We start from the raw sequence: 27,585 nt of genomic DNA, 5'->3' as shown, positions 1-27,585 counted from the left end.
TGGGTTCCCATGCTCGGGGATCACCTTTCGGCTACCCCACACCCGAGGAAGGCCCCTCGATTCCTGAGCGAGTGAGTGGCTCGGCCAAGTCCGCACGGCCAGCCTGACACCAACCCTGTTCCACCACTGTCCAAACTATCACCTAAACCAAAGAAACAAACGATTTTACCTTTGTTGCGGTGGTTCAGTCTCGGCTTGGCTCTCGGTTGTCCCGCGACTCTCTAGCTCCTAAACTTAGCTCGGGTGCGGTGTTCGAAAAACCCAAACAGCCTTGGTTTTTGATTACGTCGTCATATGGTGTTCTTTGGTCGCGATTCCCTTTCTTCTTCTTCCTCTTCCACGATTCTCTCTCTTCTCCTCCTCCTTAAGCGATCGTTCTCGGCTTTCCTTATCTTCCCACTCGGCCACACTCTTTTTCTTCCCTTCCTCTCCTTTCTTCTCCCTTCCCCTCTTCCTTTACGACCTCTCTCTTCTTTTCCTCTCTCTTTTCTCCTTCTCGACTTTCCACGCGTGATAGTCTTCTTCCTCCTCTCTCCCCGATCGGCTCCTCTCTCTTTTTCGGCTACTCTTCAAAATGAAGAGAAAACTCTAATTTTCTCCCTTTTATACCCATTCGTCCCAACCATTAGATCTTCCTAACTCGATCTAGGCCGTCTATTTTCTTTTAAATCTCCTCCAGTGGTCCAATCTGAGCCGTCTATTTTTTTCATTTCCTTTACCCCATTCTACTTTCTCTTATTTATGTTTTTGCTCCCCTTTTTCTCACATGTTTTCATTTAAATCTTAATTTTAATTTTATTTTTTATTTATATTTTTTCTCTTTTTTTTTTTTCTTTAGGTGGATATTACAACAGAAATTATTAAAAGTAAAATATGTACATAAATATTAAAAATCTTATAATATAAGGTATTGGTAGCATATTATAGTTTGTTTTATTTTGGTTTTGCATATGTGAAGTAAGTAATTCTAACTTTTTAGCCGAAGTGTATATGATGAGTTTGCTTATCTCCAAGCTCATGCCCTTTGTAAGGTGCAAAATAAGAAGACATGAGAAATGGGAAGCCTTTCTTAACAAAAGGTTTTGGGCCCAATTCTCCAAATCATGTCATGCAATTTTTTCAGCCCATTTAATTATTTATTTTAGGGTTATTGGACTGCAAAATACAATTATTCAGTTAGGAGGTGTTTGGCTGTAATTTTTATGTTGTTAAAAATGAAATCTTTAAGATATATAAAGGCAGAAGCACATTTACATATTTTTTTGGTGTAATTTTTTTAAGATTATCCTCATATATATTTATTAATATTTAAGTTTTGAGATATTAATATTTTTAATATTTGAAATTTTAGTTTTATTAAATACTAAAATTTTATTAAAATTTGATAGTTTAATATGTAAATGTATGTAAGATTTTATTGTTTTAATATTAACATAGATACTTTATATTTTGTAAAATATATTTTTATCACAAAAATAAGTAATTGAATTCATAATTCTATACTTTTTCTTACTATTTTAATATATACAGTTAACTTTATCATACATAACAGTTTTTATTTTTTAATGATCAGTGAATACAATAAGGTCTCTTTTTCAAGAAAGTAATATTTTTAATAAATAAAATATAATTGTTGAGTAAACATAATTTTACTCCCCCACAGCATAAATTTGACTGACTCTTAATTACTTTGGAGAACTGAATTTCCTTGGATCAATGAATGAAATAATACATAATAATTAACATGGGCAAAAAAGTAATTTCATTAACTTGATTCTTCTTTCTCATAAAAAAAAAAAAATATGTCCTCTCACCACCAAATCATAGAGTGACAAATGGAGGCCTTCACTTCAAAGTAAGGAACTCTCTGTGAAGATCTAATCCACACACTTCCATACTCACTCTTTTTATTATTCTTCCAATTCTCCCTTCCGCTCCTCCAACCATCTTCTTCTTCTTCTTCTACGTCTTGTAAAATGGGCATCAAACTTTTCATGATCTCATTCATGTTAACCTCAATCATCTTCTCCTTCCTATACATCCTCCCAAACAAACTAACCTTACCAGTCACCAACCTCAACCCCATGATTACCTTAAACACCCTTCCCAAATCACCCAACACACCCTACAATGTCACCTTTGCATATCTCATCTCAGCATCCAAGGGAGAAACCCAGAAACTTAAACGCCTACTCAGGGCACTTTATCATCCGGGTAATCATTATTTGATTCACATCGACTCTGAAGCACCAGAGGTTGAGCAAAGAGACATTGCTGAGTTTGTGTACGGTGACCCAGTTTTTGGGCTGATGGGTAATGTCTTGATTGTTGGAAAACCAAACTTGGTGACTTACAGAGGACCCACTATGCTTGCTACTACCCTCCATGCTATCTCAATGCTTTTGAGGTGCTGTAACTGGGATTGGTTTATTAATCTCAGTGCATCTGATTACCCATTACTTACTCAAGATGGTATGGTGAGTCATGAGTGCCTTTTTTGGTTTCTCATTTTTCTTCTTAGCTTGTACTATCTTTCTTGCTTTGTTCATTATGAGAATTTTTTCTTCCTATGCGGTCAGATCTGATTCATGCTTTCTCTGATTTGCCGAAAGACCTCAATTTCATACAGCACTCCAGTCGATTGGGTTGGAAACTGTAAGTTCATTTTATTCTTTCCTCAGATTGTTCGATCAATCTCTGGGTATTCTAGTTTAAAAAAGTGAATCAAATTTATTTTCAGGAACAAGAGAGGGAAGCCAATTATAATAGACCCAGGTCTTTACAGCAAGAATAAGTCAGATATCTGGTGGGTCATTAAAGAGAGGAGTCTCCCTACTGCTTTCAAGCTTTATACAGGTTCTGCAAATACCTTTTCCTCTTATTGCCTTGCTTACTATATTTACATGGTACATTTCCTAAGTGGAACAAGCTCCATTCTCTCTGCTTTTCCTTTTTTTTTTTTTTTTTAAATAATTATCAATAGCATGTGAAGCTCTGGTAAAGTCATGAGACAACAAGCAATCACCCATATCTAAAGATACTCCTGTATGACATGGTTCATTCTTTAATGCATACAAAGCAGTAAAAAATTATTTCCTAGGACTTTGCTTACTGAGCCTCTTATTTGACTTTTTTGTTTCTTTCATATACTAGGATTATTATTTCATCTTTTTCTATATCGAGCCACTGCCGACACTAGCATGCAACTCTCGAACTTACTTCAAAGGCAAATTTCACAGAGGACAAGAACCTAAAGTGAAAATGCCAAAATCCTTTTCCTTCCAAACAGAAGTTTCTTTTTTCTTAATTTTTTGTACTTTAATAATTAGTTGATATCTACACATCAATAATAACACAATTAGTCTTTTTTAATAATTAACTAGCACTTTATACACCAATAATAATATAATTAACTTCCTAACAAAAGTATATACGAGATGTATATCGACTCAAATCTATACCCTGATGAAAAAGAGTAAAAATACCAACCAGGCAGTCAACATTCAAAAAGTTGAAGAAGGTTGGTCTAGTTAGAGTGTTTTGAGTATCATTTAGTTCCATTCAGTTTTTCTATAGGGTATTAATTATGGGTTTGCTTTAAATGGGAGATGGGTAATTGTCCCTAGCCTTAACTCAGAGCCTAGCATGTGCAAATCATATTTACAACCTTTACAAACTTTAACTATGCTGCTTCCCATAGAACAGGGAACTCATTATTTTCCCCTGGAGAAGACAAATAAAAATTACCATGATAAGAACTTAATTTGGGTTTCCCATTTTAGTTTTAGGGTTATTAAAGTGTCTTAATTTAAGCAGTGGGGTGTCCTTTTCCATTACCTTCCCTTCCATTTTTCCATTATGGTTGGTGTAGTTGTTGGTTGTTGCTATTCATGTGATCATGTTCATTAATGTCTATTTTAATGTATGGTGCAGAATCCCATCACTAATGTTTAGTTCTTTTTAATTAAAAAAAAAAAAATATAGATTAATTATAAGATAACACAAGTAACTTTTAAATGAATATGTATACATACCGATACATAATATAAATAATTTTTAAATCAAAACGAATATGAAAACATAATCCAATTCGAATTTCCGTGTAACGGCCCCGGAAATATTAAAATGAAATGAGTATTTAAATATATCAAATGCGGAAGCGAGATCAAAATTTCAGTTAACATCCCTTACACGAAAACTAAAAACGTACTTAAAATACAAAAGATTAAACTAACTAAAAGAGAAACTCGAAATTTAAGCTATGAGTATGACTACAGAGTCTCTAGGCATCCCTTTCATCGTCCTCCTGCGGAACGGGCTCGGGAACCATGTCTTCCTGATCTGAAATGGTTAAATAAGGAGTGAGCTACACTAACCCAGTAAGAACATCACGATATCTCACCGTCACGGAGGTAAAGGTGGGTAGAAAAACACAAAAACACCAATTGAGCATAATTTACAACAAATCCTTTTATTTATGATAAAACCTTTTACCTTCCACTTACCTCGGTGGAATTTATGAAACAATATAAGAAAAACAATAACATTATCATAATCATGGAATAATATAAGCTGTAAAACATAACACTTATTACGCCTCTTGTAATTCAATCATTATACAACATATCTTTTTCTCATTTACCAGCCTACTAGTATCCGTGGGGGTCCATAGGAGTCCCGCTACCCGTTAACCTTTAACATTCATAATCAGTTTCCAGGGCCGTCCCCATACCCCGTCCGGTATGGGCGCCAAAACCATAAACCTCAATACCCCGTCCGGTATGAGGGTGAAACGGGCCGTCCCCATACCCCGTCCGGTATGGGCGCCAAAACCATAAGATCTCCATACCCGTCCGGCATGTGAGACCACAATCCCGGTAGGGTTCCCTACGGACCCGGTCCGTCCACCATTTCCCAGGATATCTAGTCAGGCTGACCCCATAATACAATTATCGGTCTACACAATCTTTTATTTTCCTTTTTTTTCTCAATCAGCATCATCAATTCACATTTAAACAAGCAAATCGTAATTCATGCCAAACAAACAACATACAGTATCAGTTTTTCAGTCATTCAACCCATAATTAATAAAAAACGTAGTATATGCACACAAATCTGTAAAATGAACACATCAAACCTCATTTTGCATTTAAAGCAGTAAACAGGCCAAATAACAGTAAATCACCAAATCACACTGGACTCGGGCTCCATTAGCCACCTTAAGCAATTTCACACATTCGTTAATTCAAGAAATACCGTTTTATCATTTTGAACTTTAATACCGTGATAGGAGATAGGGTGAGGGGTCCTTACTCGTTTCGGGGTCCGAACACGGCTTCACAGTGCGCTTGCAGGCTGTCCCTAATTTTCCCTGAATTTCCTCGGGGAACTGAAACGCACTACTGGTACCTGCACGTGTTCCAAAAAATTTCCAAATTAGGCCCAGGGCCCCTTTCGGCCCAAATCGCAACTCCGGCACGGCGGCTCCGCCGTGCTCCGGCGACGGCACCGCCGCTGGCGGCGGCGAGTCGCCTCGGGTTGGCTGTTTTCGGCCGTTTCCGGCCGAATTCAGCCACACTCGCATGGGTCCCTGTGAGAAAACAACCCTAGGGCCCTCGGGGGGCCAAAAAATCACGGAAAAACGGAGCTTACCGGCGGCGGCGCTCTCGGGTGCGGCGGCTCTCCGGCGAAGTTCATGTTTTGGTGATTCGGCTCCGGTCAACCTGTAGAGAAAAGAATGGTGATCACGGTGATATAAAAATTGCATCAAACGGAGGCCGGGAAGGGCCTCGTCGGAGGCAAAAACCGAGAGGGGGCGCGGCGGCGCCGCTGGCCTTCGGCCGCGTATTCCGGCCGTTTGGCCGGGATTTTGGCTTCGATTTGGCCACAGGAGGAATCAGCGTGGAAAAACGAGTCGGGGGTATGAAATTTACCTCGATCGGCGGTCGGAAATTTCCCCGGTGCGGCGGCGGGTGGCGGCGGTCGGCCTCTGGTTCGTCTTCTCCGGCGAGCGGCAGGCGGCTAGGGTTTGTGGTCTGGTGTGGGGGTTCTATTTATAACCCCTTGCCCTTTGATCTCAGCCGTCCATTTTGTTTTAATATGGGCCGTCCGTTTTTGATTAAATCTGGGCCGTCCGATCGCGCCCACGCGGATCTTGCCACGTGGCAGGCCCTGGTTGGCCGGGACTGCTGACCGGGCCTGCTGACGTGGCTGCCGACGTGGCTTTTTTTTTTTTTTTTTTTTCCTTCTACTTCTCGGTCCGGGCGCTACAATTCTCCCCCTCATAAAGAAATTTGGTCCCCAAATTTGTCTCATTACTCTTGATCAAACAGATGGGGATACTGGGCCCTAAATTCTGATTCCAGTTCCCAAGTCGCCTCCCTGGGCGTGTGGTTCTGCCACATGACTTTTACAAATGATATTTTCCGATTGCGGAGTATTCTGCTTTCTCGGTCCGTGATACTGACCGGTACTTCTTCATAAGACAAGTCCTCTCGGAGTGGAAGCGGTTCGTGAGCCACGACATGAGAAGGGTTCGGATTGTACTTGCGTAGCATAGATACATGAAACACATTATGAACCCGGGAGAGCTCAGGAGGCAGTGCAAGTCTGTAGGCAGTGGTACCAATCTTGTCTAAGATTTCAAAGGGTCCAATATATCTGGGGTTTAATTTTCCCCTCCTGCCGAACCTACTAATTCCCTTGAAGGGGGTGACTTTAAGAAACACCCGGTCGCCTTTCTCAAAGGCCAGGTCTCTTCTTCGGGTATCGGCATAACTCTTCTGCCTACTCTGAGCTGTCTGGATGTTCTTCTTGATCTTAACTATCTTGGACGTGGTCTCTTCTACCAAATCCGGGCCAAACAATCTTTTATCGCCCACTTCTTCCCAACAGATCGGCGACCTGCACGGACGTCCGTATAGCGCCTCGTATGGGGTCATGCCGATGCTTGCTTGGTAACTGTTGTTGTAAGCAAACTCTATCAGGGGTAGGTGGTCGTCCCAATGGCCCCCGGAGTCAAGGACACAAGCTCAAAGCATATCCTCCAACGTACGAATTGTCCTCTCTGATTGTCCATCGGTTTGGGGGTGGAAAGCAGTACTAAGAGACAGCTTTGTTCCCATAGCTTGCTGGAAACTATTCCAAAACCGAGAGGTGAATCTGGGATCCCTGTCGGATACCACTGTTACCGGAACTCCATGCAGTCTGACTACCTCCCGGATATACATCCTTGCCAACTTGTCTAAAGGATCAGTCATTCTGATGGCCAAGAAGTGGGAAGACTTAGTGAGTCGGTCAACAATTACCCATATAGCATCATGTCCCGATCGTGCCTTGGGTAGTCCCGATACGAAGTCCATGGTGATATGTTCCCACTTCCACTCTGGAATCGGTAAAGGCTGAAGTAACCCGCCCGGGCGTTGATGTTCTGCTTTGACCTGCTGACATACCAAACACTTAGACACAAAGTCGGCTATGTCTCTCTTCATCCAATTCCACCAGAACCGAGGTCGCATAGTTTGGTACATTTTCGTACTTCCTGGATGCATGGCGAACCTTGAGCTATGGGACTCGGTCATGATGTCTCTTCTTAACTCACTGTCATCTGGGACACACACTCTGTCTCTGAAACGAATCAATCCGTCGGCGGAGATCTGAAATTCTGAGCTCATTCCCTGTTCTGCACTCTTCTTGCGGGTTACTAGGGCGGGGTCGACTGACTGGGCTTCCTTTATTCTTTGGATTAACTCGGGTTGGATTGCTAGGTGGCCCAAACATGTGACTCTCTTCAGGTCTCGCAGGCGAACCTGCTGTGTAGCCCCAATAGACCTACATTCTGAAACCATCAGATGGGCCAGGGTGCCTGCACTTTTCCTGCTGAGGGCATCGGCCACCACGTTGCCCTTACCTGGATGGTATAGGATGTCACAATCATAGTCCTTGAGTAGTTCCATCCACCTTTTCTGACGCATGTTGAGATCCTTCTGGGTGAAGATATGCTTCAAACTCTTGTGATCAGTGAAGATCTGAAAGGTCTCTCCATACAAATAATGGCGCCAGGTTTTCAAGGCGTGTATGATGGCGGCAAGCTCCAAGTCATGGGTAGGATAGTTCTTCTCATGATTCTTTAGCTGTCTAGACCCATACGCTATAACCTTTCCATGCTGCATTAGGACACAACCCAGGCCCAGATAGGAGGCATCACTATAAACTGTGTACCCTCCCGATCCACTCGGTAAAGCCAGCACTGGTGCAGTAGTCAGTCGCTTCTTCAACTCTGAAAAACTCCTCTCGCAGTTCTCATTCCATTCAAACCTTGCGTTCTTCTTTGTGAGTCGGGTTAGAGGAGCTGCTAGACTAGAGAACCCTTCGACAAACCAGCGGTAATAACCTGCCATCCCTAGGAAACTGCGAATTTCCTTAACTGTTGTCAGTCTTTCCCAACCAAGTACTGCTTCAACCTTTTCGGGGTTCACCGACACCCCTTCCTTCGATATAACATGTCCTAGGAAGGCGGTTTGTTCGAGCCAAAATCCACACTTGCTCAACTTCGCATACAACTTCTTTTCCCTGAGCACCTGTAGAACTTGGGCAAGATGATGAGCATGTTCTTCCCTACTCTTTGAGTAGACTAAGATGTCATCGATGAACACGATGACAAATTTGTCCAAGAATTCTCTGAAGATTCTGTTCATCAGATCCATAAAGATGGCAGGGGCGTTGGTTAGCCCAAACGGCATAACCAGAAACTCATAGTGTCCGTACCTGGTTCGGAATGCCGTCTTGGGGATGTCTTCTGCTCTCACTTTTACCTGATGGTAACCTGATCGTAGATCTATTTTAGAAAAGACCTGTGCACCCTGTAACTGATCGAAAAGGTCATCAATCCGGGGAAGAGGGTACTTGTTCTTAATTGTTACCTTGTTTATCCTCCTATAATCAATGCACAGTCTCAACGTTCCATCCCCTTTCTTTGCAAAAGTAACCCCGGCACCCCATGGGGAAATGCTGTGTCTAATGAAGCCACTGTTTTGTAGCTCAGTGATTTGTTTCCTTAGCTCTTCCATCTCGATGCGACTCATTCGGTAAGGAGCTACTGAGATGGGCTGGGTACCTGGCTGTAAGTCTATGGTGAACTCGACCTCCCTGTCCCTTGGTAGGCCGGGCAGTTCATCCGGGAATACATCTGGAAAGTCTCGGACTACTGGAATCTCTTGGATACAAACTTCTTTCTTGGGTTTACCTAGTTAGAGAAAATACAAGATTAAGGCACTGGAAATCGAGAAAGAAACTTGCCATTTGGGAAATCAGTGCTGAATAATTTTATTAACTTGTAAATGGCTCCTCGTTGGGATGATTAAATACAATCTTTTTGCTAAAGCAGTCTATGGTGGCGTGATACGCCGCTAGCCAATCCATTCCTAGGATTACATCAAAATCCCCCGTGTCTAAACCTATCAGGTTTACCCTCAATTTCCTATCTGCTATCTCCACGGCACATGCCCTGTAGACAACCTCTCCTAGCAATGTCTCCCCCCCCCAGCAGTAGATACAAGCAATAATGAATCAAGTCTATCAGGTGATACACAAATTTTGGAAGCAAGAACATGTGAAATAAAAGAATGTGATGCACCAGTATCAAACAAAACATGAGCAATATGACCAGAGATAGTATACATACCATGTACCACGTCCGGGTCTGCGTCGGCATCCTTCTGGGTAAGGTTGTAAACTCTGCCCTAGATTGGAGGCCTTCTCTGATTCTGGTTCCTAGGGCATTCCCTTGCATAGTGCTGGGCGCTGCCGCATATGCGACAGGTATCGTTGAGGCGGTAACAGGGTCGGTCCCCGTGATCCCTGCCGCAGTATTGGCAGATCTTCCCACGTGCTGCCCCCGTAGTCTGAGGAGGGGCCTGGACGGCGGGTCTGGGCCTCTTACTGGGTTGGACAGGCATGATAGGTGTTGGCCTGCGGAGCGGGGCTGAGAGTCGGGAACTTCCCGCTAGTTGAGGGTGGGTGTCAAAGCTCCTCTCTATGATCTGCGCCTTCGCCAAGACTGCCGAATACGTCTCGAGCTCCATCACGAGTAAGTGCTGTCTGATCTCCGGGCGGAGACCCCACTGGAATTTCCTGGCCTTTCGGCCCTCATCCAACAATGTCTCCGGGGCATGTCGGCCCAGCTCCAGGAACTTGTGGGCATACTCCGACACTGTCATATTACCCTGGACCAATTGAGCAAATTCTATTTCCTTTAAATGTTGGATGTGTTTCGGGAGATACTCCGCATGGAAGGCTGCTAGGAACTGCTCCCAAGTAACTGGTACAGGCAGGGTGGCCCGCTTGAGTTCCCACCAGCGTACCGCTTCCCCTACCAGCATGTAGGAGGCAATGGCAGCCCTCTGCTCAGGAAATACTCCCAAGGTCTCGAAGGCTCTCTCAGTCTCGGCCAGCCAATATTGGGCCTCTTCGAAAGAGGATCCCCCTGCAAAAGTAGAGGGGTTCAGTCTTCTGTACCTCTCTATGAAGCCGGGATCGATCAAGGAATGAGCGGGGTCCCGAGGTAGAGGGGCTGGGGCCGGCTGAGGGTGAACTGGGGAACCCTGTGGTGGAATCTGCTGATGTGGTGGGGGTACTGGAAAGTGCTGTGGCGGTGCCTGCTGGTACTGTGGCTGTGGTACCGGGTCGTACCGCGGCTGTGGTGCCGGTTGGTACTGTGGAGGAACAGGCTCCTGCCGGGGTGGTACGGGATCAGCCTGCTGTAGTGGGGGCTCAACCTGCGCTAGCGGAGGAGGTCCGGGTAACTCCCTTCTCTCCTATTGCCTTCGCTGAGCAGCTACGAGAGCCTCCACCATCTCATACAGTCTGTCAAGATCCTCCCGAAGCGAATTATCCTGCGCCGCTCGGTTTAGTGGGGGCCTTCCTCTCCTCATTCCCGTGTACCTGCATTCACAAGGAATGATTGAGTAACGATATATCGGTGAGTATTTATCTAAGGCACTATTGTGTAAGGGATGGGTCCGAGGAAACGTGGCTCTGATACCAACTGTAACGGCCCCGGAAATATTAAAATGAAATGAGTATTTAAATATATCAAATGCGGAAGCGAAATCAAAATTTCAGTTAACATCCCTTACACGAAAACTAAAAACGTACTTAAAATACAAAATATTAAACTAACTAAAAGAGAAACTCGAAATTTAAGCTATGAGTATGACTACAGAGTCTCTAGGCATCCCTTTCATCGTCCTCCTGCGGAACGGGCTCGGGAACCATGTCTTCCTGATCTGAAATGGTTAAATAAGGAGTGAGCTACACTAACCCAGTAAGAACATCACGATATCTCACCGTCACGGAGGTAAAGGTGGGTAGAAAAACACAAAAAGACCAATGGAGCATAATTTACAACAAATCCTTTTATTTATGATAAAACCTTTTACCTTCCACTTACCTCGGTGGAATTTATGAAACAATATAAGAAAAACAATAACATTATCATAATCATGGAATAATATAAGCTGTAAAACATAACACTTATCACGTCTCTTGTAATTCAATCATTATACAACATATCTTTTTCTCATTTACCAGCCTACTAGTATCCGTGGAGGTCCATAGGAGTCCCGCTACCCGTTAACCTTTAACATTCATAATCAGTTTCCAGGGCCGTCCCCATACCCCGTCCGGTATGGGCGCCAAAACTATAAACCTCAATACCCCGTCCGGTATGAGGGTGAAACGGGCCGTCCCCATACCCCGTCCAGTATGGGCGCCAAAATCATAAACCTCAATACCCCGTCCGGTATGAGGGTGAAACGGGCCGTCCCCATACCCCGTCCGGTATGGGCACCAAAACCATAAGATCTCCATACCCCGTCCGGCATGTGAGACCACAATCCCGGTAGGGTTCCCTACGGACCCGGTCCGTCTACCATCTCCCAGGATATCTAGTCAGGCTGACCCCATAATACAATTATCGGTCTACACAATCTTTTATTTTCCTTTTTTTTTCTCAATCAGCATCATCAATTCACATTTAAACAAGCAAATTGTAATTCATGCCAAACAAACAACATACAGTATCAGTTTTTCAGTCATTCAACCCATAATTAATAAAAAACGTAGTATATGCACACAAATCTATAAAATGAACACATCAAACCTCATTTTGCATTTAAAGCAGTAAACAGGCCAAATAACAGTAAATCACCAAATCACACTGGACTCGGGCTCCATTAGCCACCTTAAGCAATTTCACACATTTGTTAATTCAAGAAATACCGTTTTATCATTTTGAACTTTAATACCGTGATAGGAGATAGGGTGAGGGGTCCTTACTCGTTTCGGGGTCCGAACACGGCTTCACAGTGCGCTTGCAGGCTGTCCCTAATTTTCCCTGAATTTCCTCGGGGAACTGGAACGCACTACTGGTACCTGCACGTGTTCTAAAAAATTCCCAAATTAGGCCCAGGGCCCCTTTCGGCCCAAATCGCAACTTCGGCACGGCGGCTCCGCCGTGCTCCGGCGACGGCACCGCCGCTGGCGGCGGCGAGTCGCCTCGGGTTGGCTGTTTTCGGCCGTTTCCGGCCGAATTCAGCCACACTCGCATGGGTCCCTGTGAGAAAACAACCCTAGGGCCCTCGGGGGGCCAAAAAATCACGGAAAAACGGAGCTTACCGGCGGCGGCGCTCTCGGGTGCGGCGGCTCTCCGGCAAAGTTCGTGTTTTGGTGATTCGGCTCCGGTCAACCTGTAGAGAAAAGAATGGTGATCACGGTGATATAAAAATTGCATCAAACGGAGGCCGGGAAGGGCCTCGTCGGAGGCAAAAACCGAGAGGGGGCGCGGCGGCTCCGCTGGCCTTCGGCCGCGTATTCCGGCCGTTTGGACGGGATTTTGGCTTCGATTTGGCCACAGGAGGAATCAGCGTGGAAAAACGAGTCGGGGGTATGAAATTTACCTCGATCGGCGGTCGGAAATTTCTCCGGTGCGGCGGCGGTCGGCCTCTGGTTCGTCTTCTCCAGCGAGCGGCAGGCGGCTAGGGTTTGTGGTCTGGTGTGGGGGTTCTATTTATAACCCCTTGCCTTTTGATCTCAGCCGTCCATTTCGTTTTAATCTGCGCCGTTCGTTTTTGATTGAATCTGGGCCGTCCGTGCGATTGCATCTGGGCCGTCCGATCGCGTGATTGATCTGGGCCGTCGGATCGCACCCACGCGGATCGCCAACGTGGCCCCTTTTCGGAGCGACGTGGTCTTGCCACGTGGCAGGCCCCGGTTGGCCGGGACTGCTGACCGGGCCTGCTGACGTGGCTGCCGACGTGGCTTTTTTTTTTTTTTTTTTTTTCTCTCCTTCTCCTTCTCGGTCCGGGCGCTACATTCCGACTTATAAAAAAATAGATATATTAAACTATTAAAACTCACATAAATATTTGCCATATTATCTGCACCGGGATAGAAGAAAATTATTATTCTTTATTTTTATTATGGTGTAAGGGATCTAGATGATTTGAGAGTTTTATTTTCTTCAAATGAAATGTGTGATTCATAATTAATATTATAATCAATTAAATTAATATGTCGTTGAAGATGTAAATTGTAAATTTCTGAATGTTGATTCCTTTGAAAACAGGTTCAGCTTGGACAATGCTATCGAGATCATTTTCGGAGTATTGCATAGTGGGTTGGGACAACTTGCCAAGAACTCTCCTTCTTTACTACACAAACTTCGTGTCCTCTCCAGAGGGATACTTCCAGACAGTTATATGCAACTCTAAGGAATACAGAAACACTACAGTTAACCATGATCTTCACTACATCACATGGGACATACCTCCTAAGCAACATCCTAGGTCTTTAGGACTTAAGGATTTCAGAAAAATGGTTCTAAGCAATCGACCATTTGCTCGGAAGTTTAAGCAGAACGACTCAGTTCTTAACAGGATCGATCACGATCTCCTCAAAAGGCAACACGAACAATTCAATTATGGAGGATGGTGTTCTGGGAATGGAAACTGGCGCAGGGCTTGTACTGGTCTGAATAATGAGAATTATGGTGTTTTGAAGCCAGGTCCAGGGTCTAGAAGATTGAAAACTTTGTTGACTAGATTACTGTCAGAAAGAAATTTTAGTAGGCGGCAATGCAGATGATTTTTTCTTCTTCTTCTTTTGGTTTTTTGTTTTTGTTTTTGTCTTTGGGTTTTGTTATCAAATGAATAAGTGCAAAGGTGATAATATAGTCCACTTTTACAATGCATAAAAAGAGAGTAACATGAGTTGATGATGTTGGTCATGAAAGAGTTAAAAAAGAGTGAGATTGGTTTTTGAATTCAGGTTTAAGCATGATGTAGACTTGCTTGATTGTGCCTTCATCTTCTGGCTCAATATCAAAGCTTTTTAAGCAAGGAGAGTTTCTTAAACAGAGATGCAAACTAAAATTTGGGCATCGCATTCCACCATTCTTAGCATTCTGAAGCTGCATTATGCAAATACATAACTATTTTTTTTTTTTATCCCTGTTAGACTTCTATATAGAATTCAAACCCAGACTCAAATGAAGTTCTGATCAACTATTTTTTGATAGGTCCCGATCAGAGTGGAGAGTGTGAGTGAGAATAAAGTTGGGTGCTTCTGCTTGCAGTGAGAAAACAGTCACGGAAAAAAGGGTTTTCTGAAAAATGCAATCTGCCTTTTCATTCGTTCTTGAGGTCTTTAAATACAGGAAGAAATAATAGAAAAATAACAGAACATCCTAATTCTATGAAAACGTGATTAATTAAACTGAAACTCAGAAAATCAAGGAAAAATAAAAATCCAGTAACTAGTAGGAACAACTAAGAAATCCTTCCTACTGGTAGCAGATTCTCCTCCTGGTTGACTGCTTCTCTTCTTCCTTCTATTTTGACTCCTCCTTCAACCTCCACGTGGGGTTCTTTCAATCTACAAATCTTGGGTTCTCACGTGACACTCTTGGGGATCTTCGGGACTTAATCATTTTTTCAATAAGATTAGAGGGTCAGATGAAGTTCTGACCATCTCTATTAGAGAAAAAAGAACGAATTAATCTTTGTAGGATTCTCAAAAAATTGTTTGATTTGTTTCAGAAGCAGATGATGATTATTCATTCATCTGCTTTTCATATTCCATGAATAATCAGAATATCGAGACATAGCCAGAAAGGTATTTTATAAATTATTTGACTTCGATAGTCCCTTCATATCTATATATATATATATATATATAGAGAGAGAGAGAGAGAGAGAGAGGAGAGAGAGAGAAAGCATCTATAAAATTCTAATGCACAAAAAGTGGTTAGAAAATATATATTTATTTATAAAGATGGAAATCAAACCAAACACACAAATATCTCATATAATCCATGTTCTCACATTCAACTTCTTTTGTTTTAGCTTCTCTTCAAAATATATATAAATATATATATGCAAAATACATGTTAGATACAACAGCAGCTAACTTGCTTCAACAAATTTTCACAAGAGCGTACATACATGACATGGAAGAAGACATAGACATATTTTAAATGCGTGAAGAATGATGTGAAATTTGTTTCAGTTTTTTATAAAGTCTAAAGTACAGTTTTTGTTGGTTGAAACTATACATGCGTTTTTCTTAATTAAATATTTTTATAAAAACTTATATATTTTAATAATTAAATTCTCTGTTTTTCTTTTTTTGTGTGTGATTAATGGAGCCATTATTAAATGGAATATTTATATCTTGATAATTGTAATTACAATATTTAATTTAAGTTAATTATATTTGTAAAAGATTTAATTAGTTTTTAATATTATTTTCGTAATATTAATAAATTAATAATTTGATCTAAAATTACAAATTTGAGTTGTTAGCTTTATTATGTGGTTCACATATTGTATGTAATTATCATCCGAGTGATCTTTTGTGGTTTGGGAGAAAATAAGGGAAGAAAAAAAAGGTTATTACAAAAACTCTCTGGTGTTTAAATTTCTAATCACTACCACCGTACAAGTTATAACGGTCATCTTGCCTAAATTAATATCACTCTAAGAGGTCCCAAAGTTTGTCGGAGAAAGTATTCTTTTTCACTCCCATCCAACGGTCATATTTTGCCTGGATGACGGCGGTTCAAACCCCCCAAAACAATTTGTAATTTATGGTTCATCTTTGTCAATGGTGTGTGGATTATCAAATAATGAATAATAAAACCCGTACAATAAATAAATAAAAACTAAAACATGCAGTAATTTGGATACCTGATCAGATATTCTATAAAATTTGATCGGATACTGATGGTAGTCGCCTGAAAATGTTCATCGAGACTGATGGCATGTCATCGCGGAATCTCGGGTGACGAAAATAGTAGAACCCGTAGCCCAACACAAGTATCTTAAACGGCACTGCATAGAATATTAGTGAAGCAGATAAGCAAAACACTGCAAATATTCCTGTTGCTCTTGGATCCCTCCAGCTGAACAACGCTTCTAACCGCTCTCCCTGTGCCGCCACATCACCTAACAGAGTCTGGGCCCGGCCAGCCAGAGCTCGCAATCTGTCGTATCTGATACGAATCTGATCTGGCGATCGTGTGGTTGGGAACCCGTCAAATTCTTCATCAAGCTCGTCGACACCCACAGCCTCCACATGCGACAATCTTGCGTCCATGTTGAAGGGGACCCTTTGGCGGTGCCGAAATTTCAATGCTAAGATCAAGAAGGCGTACATGAATATGGTGGGAAGCACCAAGTGTGGGCATAAAATTACTGCCACAAGCAAAATATGAACCAAGACTGTAGTGGGTGGGTGAACCCACATCCTGATTCCGTCAAGCCATTTTGCCAGAGTCGCGGCTCGTGTCAAGCAACCCACGACGCGGAACCAATTGGCCTTGCTTCTTCTCATGCTCCACAAATGCGTGTCGCTATCCAACATGAACTGGACAACCTCTTGACCCAAAGGTGGCTCGGATCTAGTGAGTCGAGCTGTGACTATGCGCATAGCTGTGTGGCGTAAAATATCTTGTTGAGAGGGAGTCAATGGTCGTATATAATGCATGCGCGGCAGCATTGGATTGGTGTAGACTTGGATGAGATTCAACCATGATGAGCATGAAAATCTAATTGCTACCTCAATTTCTCCCATCTTTTTGGCACCACCCGGTAACAAAACAGTCAGGGAGTATGACGATAGGTAGACACGATTGGTATCAAGTGTAGATAAGCGTACGCGTAATTTTCCAATTCTAACATCTCTTCCTTGCTTCCCTGCATCATCACGCTTGTACCTTCCATTATCAAATACACTGATGGTAAGAACCGTGCATGGATCGTATACATCCCATGTGTATTGCTCATTCCATCGTGGGTTAAAGCGATCAAGAATAGTACGAGTCCGAACCCACTTAGGCCCATACTTAGCCACCACGTATGCGTCGGTTGTCCCGCGCGTCCCATCTATTGTCTTAACAGGCAATAGATTAGTCGCCCCTCGGATCCCAACCTCTAGCAGCCCAATCGGAGCCTTGGCCAGCTGTTTGGCTGCCGGTCGGACATCACTAGTCACGTGAGCAGCCTCGTCTAGCACGTGATACCCACCTTCCAAGCAAACTTTTAAATGTATCCTTCCGGTGTACGGCTTATTTTCATCACCAACCAAATTGAACCACCTGGATTTTGTTTCTGTTATATCATCAGCTCGGCGCTCGATGCTTGCTACTGGTATCTTGACGTGGCCCACAGGCTGCCCAGTGGTCACATCCTCCACAGTCACCACCAGAAAGGGCTCAAACGGCTCAGCGGCCACAAAAACCAAATCCTCATTCCAAGTCGGGTTGGCTGAATTGGAGGAGGACCCCATAGATGTCCGGCTCGTTTTGAAAAGTTGTGGTCCAAGCTGACCCTTCACGTAAAGTTCATGACCTCGAACCTTGGCCTCAGTCATGGAAGGTAGTTGCAAATCCTGAGTTTGGATAACCGTCAGTCTTAAATACCATAATTTTGGAGAGAGATATACCTTGGCTCGGGTCTCTGGTATCAACCCGCCGGAATCTGATTGCCATGCTTCCTGAAAAGCCTCGTCGGCTTGAGTCCCAATCCAAACGGCGAGCATTATGTCGTTTCCGGGCAATGTCTCCGACTCTAAACTGTACCACTGAGGTGCCAAGGGACTATCAGGTGGCACTCGCTTAGGCACCTCTTGCAGGTCGAACGACACCGTTCCCAAGCAAGTCTCTACACACTGCTCATTTTCTCCTTTCGCTTCAGTCCACACCGAAACCTCCAGAGAGCCTGAATTCAAGCTTTCTTTGTCGAATGCAAAAACTTGATCCCAATCTTTGTCGCTTTGACTCTTTGTTTTGATACTATGAGTGCCGATCGCGAGCTTGGCATAAATTGTACCGTTGGATTCCTTGTTGGCTCTTTTAGCCTTGACGACACGGACGTATAAAAATGGCATCCGATCGACGAGATCGTAGGCACTGCGGCTCCGATCGTTGGCAAGAGACCGGAGTTCCAGCTCATTGACGCTAAGATCGGGCTGCTTTGCGGTCTCTGAATTATCCTTTTGCGACTTCGGCTTTTCATTATGAGCTAATGGTGGATTCCCTACCTCAGCCGGTGGAGATGCCGCAGGAGGAGCCTCTTCGGGCTTCACATTGCTCCCCTCTGCAGGTGGCTTGGTTTTCTCTTCTTCCTTAATTTCATCTTTAGGCTTCTCCTCTTCCTTTTTTTCCTCTGCTTTCGGTTCCTCTTTCTTCTCCTCCTCTGGCTTTGTATCCACGGGCGGTTTCTCCTCGGCAGGTGGCGCCACCTCTGCCTTCGCCTCCTCCGGTTTCTTCTCCGCTGCAGGATCAGCTGCCGGTGGATCATCATCTACGTAATAAACTTTGATGCCAATCTCCCCCTTGATCTGAGAGAAGACGCTTCGCTTTTCCAACGGATAGTAAATAAGGGACTCGGATCCAGCTTTGACAAAAGTGCTCCCAGCTATCTTGACTTTACCGAGAAAAGTGCTTCTCTTACCAGTCTTCTTGTCGTTGTAGAGATTGATCTCGAGAATCTCGGTGGCCATGGATTCAACGTCATGAACGAGGAACTCGAGCTTTTCGTCCCACTGAGGATTTAGATCTCTGAATTTCGTCTTGGTTCGCCGGCGCTGACCGTCGAAGTCGATGATAGCATAGGCGCTGGCCGTGCCTTGTCCGTCTTTCGGCATCAAGTTCTTGGCGTTGCAAACTTCTACAAACAGCTTTCTGCCGGAACTATCCGCCATTTCGGTAACTAATATCAATAATTACAAACCGAAGATGATTGACGGCTAGATTGAGCAAGAAAATGGTATAGCTTCAGAGATGTAAGAAGTTTTGGGGAGAGAAACTGAGTTTCCTTTTCAGAATCGGTAGAGAGAGAAGAAGAGATGAAAATGAAAAGTGAGAGAAATGGAGTGTGTATTTAAAAGAGAAAGAGAAAGGGGTTGCAACGGCTCAACGGGCATCTTGAGAGCGGGGACACGTCGGATTTGCCACGTAGGACAGTACGGACGACGTGGCATAGAAATGAGAATTTTGAAGAATTAATTAATTAATTAGTATTGTCTAAATAAATTATTCAAATTGCACGCGAGATATAAAATAAATAAATAAAAGCACAGACCAAATCTGGTTCAGTATTGATGCTGTAAGCGCGGCTGGTGCCGGAGTTGAAGAAAATATTAAATTATTTAATTATCCCAGGGTTAATTTATTTTATGTAATATTGGTTCACTAAACATAATACAATTAATGATAATACAATTTTTTTAATTAAGACACAGTGTGTTTTATGACGCTAAAACAGAGGGAGATTAAAAATAGTAATTACGTAGTTAAATAATGATCAGTAACTTCCAATTCTTACTTGTTAATTAACGGGGTTGAGTCAAGATTAAAGTAATCCAAGTAGAACAGGGAGAATATATGCAGGTGAAGGAGATACTCGGTAAAATTCAGTTCATTTTGGCTTCTACTTACATCGATAACAACGTCGTCGTTTTGTTAAATGTAAATAATAGAGGATGCCACTTGCACTGTTGGCTCTGCAAAAATGAACGTTGCAGAAAGCAAATTAATTACATAATGAATGAAGGTGGCAATTGAATAGTTTCAGTGACTAAAATTAATTATATTCCCACCTACTGTAGTACTTCCATGATATTTATTTGGCAAATGTTGCTAATCTAATTCAATCTTGATGACATAATGATTTAAATTTCTAAGTCAAATATCCTATTTTACTTTTTAAAAATTTGTAAAATAATATTCTTATTATAAAAATATTTAAAAAAAAAAAAAAACTTTACTTTTGAAACAAATAAAAAAGAAAAACAGTGCTATATTCTTAGTTTTTTATTTCTCTCTAATATTTTTTATATTTAGTTAGACTTAATCTTTTAAGATTTTCTATTCTTAATCGGATTCTTATTTCAAACCTTATAAAAAAACCTAATTTGTATCGGTTTTATAATATACTTCAACGTTTGAGTTTTTGTTTTCGAGTAATCTAAGGACTCCTACGTTTAATGGAGAATTTTTAGACGGTTTAGTTATATTATTATTGTCCAAGCCTAAAATTGAAGAAAACAGAACATGTATAACCTTTTTTTTTTCTGAAATAAAAGAAAAAATATTATTAAGCACAATGATCCTAAAAGAAGACCACCCTTGTACAAAATAATTATATATCTATCAAATAGTCAACGACAATTCTCATATTTTTCCAGTTTAAAACGTCGTGACCTAACAAAATAGACCTAAGTATATCTACTCTTAATGTTTACAACAACATGTAAAAACTATATTTCAACTTTCTAAAATATCCTTACTCAAGCATTTAAAAAAAGTATTTGTAAGTAAAAAAAAATCAAGTTTCAAAATATGTTCATCATAATTTGTACTGCTGAAGATTCTATCAACACATATCTCCCAATTTATTTTGAAGCAAATTCAAATTCAAGTGATATAACTTAACCTGGGCGTACCTCCAAAAGGAGACAATACAACAACCAAATAGCATTAACATATTTTCGAAAGTACATATAATAATATCATCTCCACTGCAATCGGACAAAGCTCAAGAAATTAAAGCTGCTGAGTCGGATTGAAATGGTTTGAGCATCCACAACCCGATGACAAACACATACATTGGTTCAAGACACTCACAAATTCTTAAATTCGGTTTCATTTTGAAGTAAGGAAATCATTTTTTCCAAAGAAAGTATAATTCATTTGAGTCTTGGACTAAATTAACACCTTATATTACTTCAGTCCCACTATCATGCTGGCACAAAACACGAATCCGTCTACTAGGATGGGAACCCAAATTCTGAAAGATAACTTCAGCCGTGCCTCTGCATACCTGCAAAACCAGAACATTTCAATTAAAAAAAAAAACATTCTCTAAGATATATAATTCACAATGGAAAATGTTATTATACATTCGAGGCATGATTTATGCAAGAGTGGAGAAACTAATGTTTTACTTTTAATAACCGTGATATTTGTTTACTTAATGTGAGGGTAGAAATTACAGGAGGCATCATGTCTCCGATGCATGATAATACTATCCAGTTCACGAAGGTCGCAAATTTTTTATATGCCCCTTCATCTTTTAAGCAGCCATTTTCACAAAGCTTTCATTGAAAATCATGTTTTCTTCTCTTCTTACACCAAATGGTTATTAAGTAATAATAACTTTATTTTCTTCTGCCCTTAAAGAGAACCTAATCAACCTAGTAACAAGACAATAAGACTCTTCTCTTATGGAGTAACTCTCCTTTAACCTAGCCAGAAGAAATTGTAACTGATAGTCCCATATTTTCATACATCTAAGTAATAATCAAGCCATCACCAAACTAAAAGTGTGTGACTCGTAGTCTGTAAGTGCTTCAGCAATTCAAAATAGTTACCAAAGGAGTTGCGCAAAATACTAACATGAAATAAGTAAATTTCTTTCCATGGAAAGACTAGTAGTAGGTTGCCAAATTCTAGTTAGAGCTAATCAACGATGCATAATAGGTTAACTTTAACTTACCTAAATAGATTAGAAATGATAATTAATACAAAACTATTGAAGTATTTAGAAGTCTATTGTTATAGTTGTAGTAATTTAAGTTCCATTCTTCTTTAGTGTTTAGTTTTACTATTTTTATTGGAAGTAGCATTTCTTAATCTTATTAGTATTTTTTATAGTCTGATCATATTTAGGAAATGTTAGTTAGGAAGCATTATAAATACTTTTTGTAATTTTACTTTTAAGGCAGACTTTAGTTATACAAACTCTTAACTGTAACGTTTAAAACTTTTTAGATGTAACGTCTTAGAAATTATGAAGTACACAAAACCGAAGTTTGTCCGCATAAAAAACTCACCACCCAAACAGCTCCAAACCGATAAAAAACAGTAATTCACAAGCAGAAAACCCTAATCAGCCAACATCCTGTTTGATTTTTCTGAACCAGTTCCCCCGTACCGGTTCCGTTTCTTCCAGATCATTTTTCAGTGGTTCAGAACAACTACCAACAATTTTCATTAGCTCTTCTTATTTTTGCAATCCCTTTCACCAAAACACACTTTAGCTTTAAGAGAAAATCTTAAAATTGTAGTGTCTTAAAGAGAATGGGTCTTCACCCGTAGCTGGTAAAATTGATCATTTTCTCTTGCCTGTAAGCTAAGCACAAGCAAGCATTTAAACTGAAGGAAGATTGAAGACACTGTCCAAATTTTCAAACTCTAATCAATTACGGAAATAAAGGTAGGAAGCTTGTCATCCATGAGATTGTTCTCAGAATTCTTATTTCAATGCCAAAAGTTGAACGACTCAATCTTTGAATTCAACTACATTAGAAACCACATAGGCTAGCTTCGATGGATAATATGAGTATTTTGGTAAGTCAACAAACTCTTGTCTCTATTTGTTATCACATCTACAGTGATTAAATATTCAGCAATGTCTTGGTCGAATCAGTATAAGAGACTGCCAATACATTTTTGAAATAAGAGACTACCAATAATCAGGCAATATTCAGCAATTTCTTAGAAGAAGGTAGAAAGAAATCATCTGTAGCTTCTACAAGTAATAGCACATTGAAAATAAATAGATCATCTATACTATACGCATAAATCAATTGCTTCAGGTTAGTGTAACAAGTGAATTTGAAAACAATACCTTACGTTGAAATGTTCTACTCATCATCGTCATGATGGCGTTTCCGACTCCTCTTATCCGACCGCTTAGCGCCCCTTCCAACTCTGGAGTCATCAGAGTCACTAGCATCAGAATATGATTCAGCCTTCCTGCTCTTTCGCTTATGTCTTCTTCCGGCGTCTTCAGACACATCTGAATCAGAGTCATCTGAATGACGATGACTTCTCCTTCTCCTTTTCTCCTTTCGACTCTTTCTCCTATGACGCCTTCGCTGATCATCCTCATCTGAGGATTCATCCCTCCTCCTTCTCTTCTCCTTCCTCCCCTTCCTCCTACCTCCATCGTTGTCCTCATCCTTAGAATCACCACGTTCTCTCTTCCCACTTCTCCTTTTCTTTGACCTCCCTCTCTTTTTCTTCTCCCCGGAGTCTGAATCAGATACATCTTCATCCGAATCCTCCTTTCTCGATGACTTCCCCTTACTACTACTCTTCTTCCCATATCTCTCAGCAATAATCCTCTCAAGCTCTGAATCAGCATCAGAATCCGAACTCTCACTCTCCTCATCCTCTTCTTCACTGCTCTCCTCACTCTCAGCAGCCTTCTTCCCATTACGTTTACCAACACTCCCCTTAATCTTATCCAACCCAGACAAAACCGCAGCTTCAATTGCTTCAGGGTCTTTTCCCTTAATATCATCCTTAACACTTAGAAAATTCCTGCATTGATATGTAAGGTGACCAACACGACCACACTTCTTACAAGCCCCACGAGCCTCATCAGCATTTGATCCAGTAATACGGGCAAGAGCCAGAAGACCCTGAAAGCTGGCATACGTATTCTCAGCATCAGGTTCAGAGTTAGACGCCTTCTGTTGTGCCAGGTTCTTGGAGTCATCTTTGTTTGGTGCATATGGATCGTATCCAATTGCACTCTGCCATATACCGTGTGTCTGCAAGGCTGCACTACTATGCACCCTATTGTTCGCGGGCATTCGAACTCTTCCTGCTGTAGCCGGCATCTTGATGAATTATATGGATCAAAATCTGGCAAAAAGAATCGAGCCCTAATCAGTTGTATACCCGTAAAAAGCCGGATCGAGAGAAAAAAGGTAGAAACCCTCACCTCGCGTCCCGTCAATCACCGGCGTTTCAGGAACCACAAATGGCTGGGAACGACGCCTGAAATAAAAGAATCTAGCGGGGTGGTCTGACCTCGCAGAATCGCCGCCTAGCCTCGTCGGAGCAAAGAAAACGCGTAACCAGGGGTTTTTCTTTTCGCGCCTGCCCTCCTCCTCCTGGTTGCACCGCTGCCGGAACGGAATCCCAGCGCCGATTGGCAGAGGCCGGATTTCTCTCACCCGATCGGTTCTCTCTCTCTCTCTCTCCTTCTCTTCTTATCTCTTTATTTCCTCCTTTTCGCCTCCTCCCTCCTCACTATTGTTTCCCAAACACTACTCCCAGTTTTCAATTTCTTTAAATTGAAATTACATAATTACCCCTATAGCGCCAGTCTCACGCTACTATGATTTCACGCTTTTTTTGTAATTTTATTTTTTATCAGTTCGGATTAAAATAATTATTATTATAATTAAATAATTAAAATATCAATACATTACTAATTATATTTTTTCAAAATTCCTTCTGGATTAAAAAAAACACGTAAGATTTTCTCCACATCGTTAACTTTCTCCGTTTTCCCTAACGGCGTCTACCCTCTGGAACGCGTTACACAGACAAGCCACATCACCATAGAAATTTTGAATTCGCTCATGTGATGTCCACGTCAACAACCTCATAATTGCCACGTCACCAAAGTTCGTGATTCCCACGGTTCCACGTGTACCCAATCCGAATTCATATGCACCCGACCCGAATCCGAGTCTTTTTTCTTAAAACTCTAATTTAAAAGCTAAAAAATAAAATTTGAAGTAAAATTTTGTATTCACCTTGCCTGTGTTTTTATCTCAAAAGTTTGGACGTTATTTATTCATGTGAATAATTCGATTTAATTTAATTTAATTTTTGAATCCAAACATAAAAATGTACATTCTTATTTAAATTATTACTATTATAATTGTTATCATTATATATATATATGTGTGCATGCATCTACATATATTATATGCAAACTTTGGCAATTAGTAAGAAGATGGGTTGCAGTTCTAAGGGCCTAGCTTATTTTGGGGGCCTGTAAATAATGTGTTAGCATGTTGTTAATGAGTCTATCTTTAAACCCAATTAAATGTATTTCTCTTCCAAACATTTTGTTAATGGGTCTATCTCTAAATCCCAATTATATGTATTTCTCTTCTGAAAAATGTTGGAACTTTTTCTGGGTTTTTTGGGTCATGTCTTTTGATTACTTGATACTTAAGATCCAATTTGGAAATTTGAGAGAGAGGGTTGGCCAAATAATCTCTAATTACCTCCCAAATCCATTTAGTCCTTCCTTTTTAGTATCTCAAATTTAGTAATCCACGTTAGTAAAAGAAAATAGAGCACATATTTCTGTTAAGAAATGTACATAAAGTATTGAAAATAAACATGGCACTTATATTATGATAAAAAAAAAGGTAAGGAAAATAGAAGTGTAATGCATTAGTTCAATAGAAAGAGTGTAAAAAAGACAAACTTACATAATTATCAATATTTTATATGTAACTGTTAGGCGAAAAGATTTAAAGAAAATACAAATATCAAACTTTTATATATATATTTCTTACAAACTTCAACAATGTGTATTGTATGTTATTATTTAAGAAAAGAAGTAACAATAAAAAGAATCTAAGATATTATCATTTTCTGTGTTTGGGTTTAGATGACTTTGATTTTGATGATTTTTTCTTATCTTTTGGCTTTGGTGGTTTCTTCTTATCTTTTGGTTTCGATGGTTTCTTTTTATTCTTTGGCTTCACTGATTTTGGTTTGGTGATTGGGATTGATGCTGGCGGCTTGGAATGTGGGCTTTGTGGTTTTGGTTTGGCAGGCGGGGTTGATGGTGGCGGCTTAGAAGGTGGAACTTGTGGTTTTGGCTTAGCAGATGGGGTGGATGGTTGTGGCTTAGAAGGTGGAATTGATGGTGATGGCTTGGTGGATGGAGTTGATGGCGGTGGCTTGGTGGGTTGAGTTGATGGTGGTGTGAATTGTTGACCCTTGGGAGGTGGTGTTGATGGTTTTGCTACTTTATTAAAAACTCTACAATTTTGTCTAATTTCACCAGCATTACCCACAAGAACATCAATAGTTCCCATTTTCACCATAGCATTTGCAAAACTTTGTTTGAATCTAACGTCGTTTGATGCGAAACTCAAGACAATATTCCTAGTAGATTGATCCATGGCAAGCTCTTGATCAATCTGCAATATCCCTTTCTTTAAAACAATCTGCTTATAAAATTGGTTATCAAAAATAGATGATGTATTTTGGTCCAAAAATACAGTAGGGTCCCTTCCAGATGAGGTGTCAGAGCTGCAAGTCTTGCTCAGCTTGGCAGCTAAAGTAGGGTCCATTGAAGGATTAGGTTGTCCAGTGCCTTGGAAATTAGAAAGTCGGTCTTGAAAGAAACTGCAATGAGAGACACCAACTGTATGTGCACCTAATAGTGTCACCATTTCATTGAGATTTAATTTTTTATCGGTAAAAGATTGTAATGCCTGAGACACACTAAATTGTGGTCCTGGTAAATTTACTTCATTAATATCAGAAGTCAAACCGTCACGTCTTCCTGTCGGGATTGTGTATTTAGGACCTCCAGCTAAAACCACAGCATCTCGTGTTGCAAGTGTTATGATGTCTGCACATGAGACAATTGAAGGGCATCGAGCCTCTAAGGCTGCCTTAGCCTCGTCAATGAGCTCAAATCCACGCACAGTTTGATTCGGTCCTGCATCTTTTTCTGATTGCTTTTCTTTGGTTGAGTCAATCAAGATAGATGCATCACAACCCTGAAATTATAATTTCATATATTATTATCATACAAATAATTTATTCAATTCTTTACTAGTAAAATTTTAATTATATAACCATTTTAATGACATGGTATATAAATATACGGAGACAATTTATTATTTAATATACTTTGATTTCATATAAGTTTATGCATGTTAAAAGATGGCAAATGAGAACTTACTCTAACAAAGCAATCATGAAAATGCATGCGAAGTAAAGCGGGTACAATGGACGGGTCAGACGTGAATCGTTTTTGCACTATTTGGTTAACGATTGATTCCGCTTTTGGACACGTAGCATCGTAGAACCCAACCTTTAACTCTCCTGATACACTTAAGAGGAACCATGTAAAGAAGAGAAGAAACCAAAAACCTCTTAACTGCATTTTGTACTAATTATGGAGTTGAACAATATATTCTTCCATTACCTATTTATACGTGCATGCTGAAGTTGATCAAGAACTCTAC

The 27,585-nt window shown here is 40.9% G+C and overlaps 4 protein-coding genes across 8 annotated transcripts; 1 reads left to right on the top strand and 3 right to left on the bottom strand.

The window, feature by feature from the left end:
• The first annotated feature begins 1,859 nt into the window (after window positions 1-1,859).
• On the top strand, window positions 1,860-14,320 carry UNE7 (Core-2/I-branching beta-1,6-N-acetylglucosaminyltransferase family protein). Its single transcript, XM_022033015.2, has 4 exons — window positions 1,860-2,472; window positions 2,580-2,655; window positions 2,741-2,856; window positions 13,625-14,320. The coding sequence occupies exons 1-4, from the start codon at window positions 1,977-1,979 to the stop codon at window positions 14,140-14,142; spliced, it is 1,206 nt and encodes a 401-aa protein (XP_021888707.2). The 5' UTR covers window positions 1,860-1,976; the 3' UTR covers window positions 14,143-14,320.
• Window positions 10,926-19,393, bottom strand: LOC110807821 (C2 calcium/lipid-binding plant phosphoribosyltransferase family protein). Of its 4 annotated transcripts, none has more exons than XM_088221886.1 (2): window positions 16,245-19,393; window positions 10,926-10,941 (listed from the first exon to the last, which is right to left on the bottom strand). In XM_088221886.1, exon 1 carries the CDS (start codon window positions 19,258-19,260, stop codon window positions 16,258-16,260), a length of 3,003 nt encoding a protein of 1,000 aa, XP_088078012.1. In that variant the 5' UTR covers window positions 19,261-19,393; the 3' UTR covers window positions 10,926-10,941; window positions 16,245-16,257. The 4 variants fall into 4 exon arrangements, with proteins under 4 accessions (XP_088078012.1, XP_088078011.1, XP_021888775.1 ...); XM_088221885.1 differs by lacking the exon at window positions 10,926-10,941 and adding an exon at window positions 11,170-11,285; XM_022033083.2 differs by lacking the exon at window positions 10,926-10,941 and adding an exon at window positions 14,659-15,029.
• A 1,619-nt stretch (window positions 19,394-21,012) lies between these two features.
• On the bottom strand, window positions 21,013-24,623 carry LOC110807808 (uncharacterized). 2 transcript variants are annotated; one of them, XM_022033067.2, is made up of 3 exons: window positions 24,294-24,623; window positions 23,195-24,214; window positions 21,013-21,380 (listed from the first exon to the last, which is right to left on the bottom strand). In XM_022033067.2, the coding sequence occupies exon 2, from the start codon at window positions 24,187-24,189 to the stop codon at window positions 23,206-23,208; it is 984 nt and encodes a 327-aa protein (XP_021888759.1). In that variant the 5' UTR covers window positions 24,190-24,214; window positions 24,294-24,623; the 3' UTR covers window positions 21,013-21,380; window positions 23,195-23,205. The 2 variants fall into 2 exon arrangements, with proteins under 2 accessions (XP_021888759.1, XP_021888758.1); XM_022033066.2 differs by having other exon boundaries at window positions 23,190-24,214; window positions 24,294-24,622.
• Window positions 24,624-25,965: 1,342 nt separating this feature from the next.
• LOC110807807 (peroxidase 57) lies at window positions 25,966-27,585 on the bottom strand. Its single transcript, XM_022033065.2, has 2 exons — window positions 27,300-27,585; window positions 25,966-27,114 (listed from the first exon to the last, which is right to left on the bottom strand). The coding sequence occupies exons 1-2, from the start codon at window positions 27,501-27,503 to the stop codon at window positions 25,966-25,968; spliced, it is 1,353 nt and encodes a 450-aa protein (XP_021888757.2). The 5' UTR covers window positions 27,504-27,585.

The sequence above is a fragment of the Carica papaya genome, chromosome 6 (assembly GCF_054855325.1).
Source record: "Carica papaya isolate Zhongbai chromosome 6, ASM5485532v1, whole genome shotgun sequence".
Classification (NCBI taxonomy): Eukaryota; Viridiplantae; Streptophyta; class Magnoliopsida; order Brassicales; family Caricaceae; genus Carica; species Carica papaya.
The sequence above is the reverse complement of the archived record's forward strand: the minus strand, read 5'-3'. Positions and strand labels throughout refer to the sequence as shown.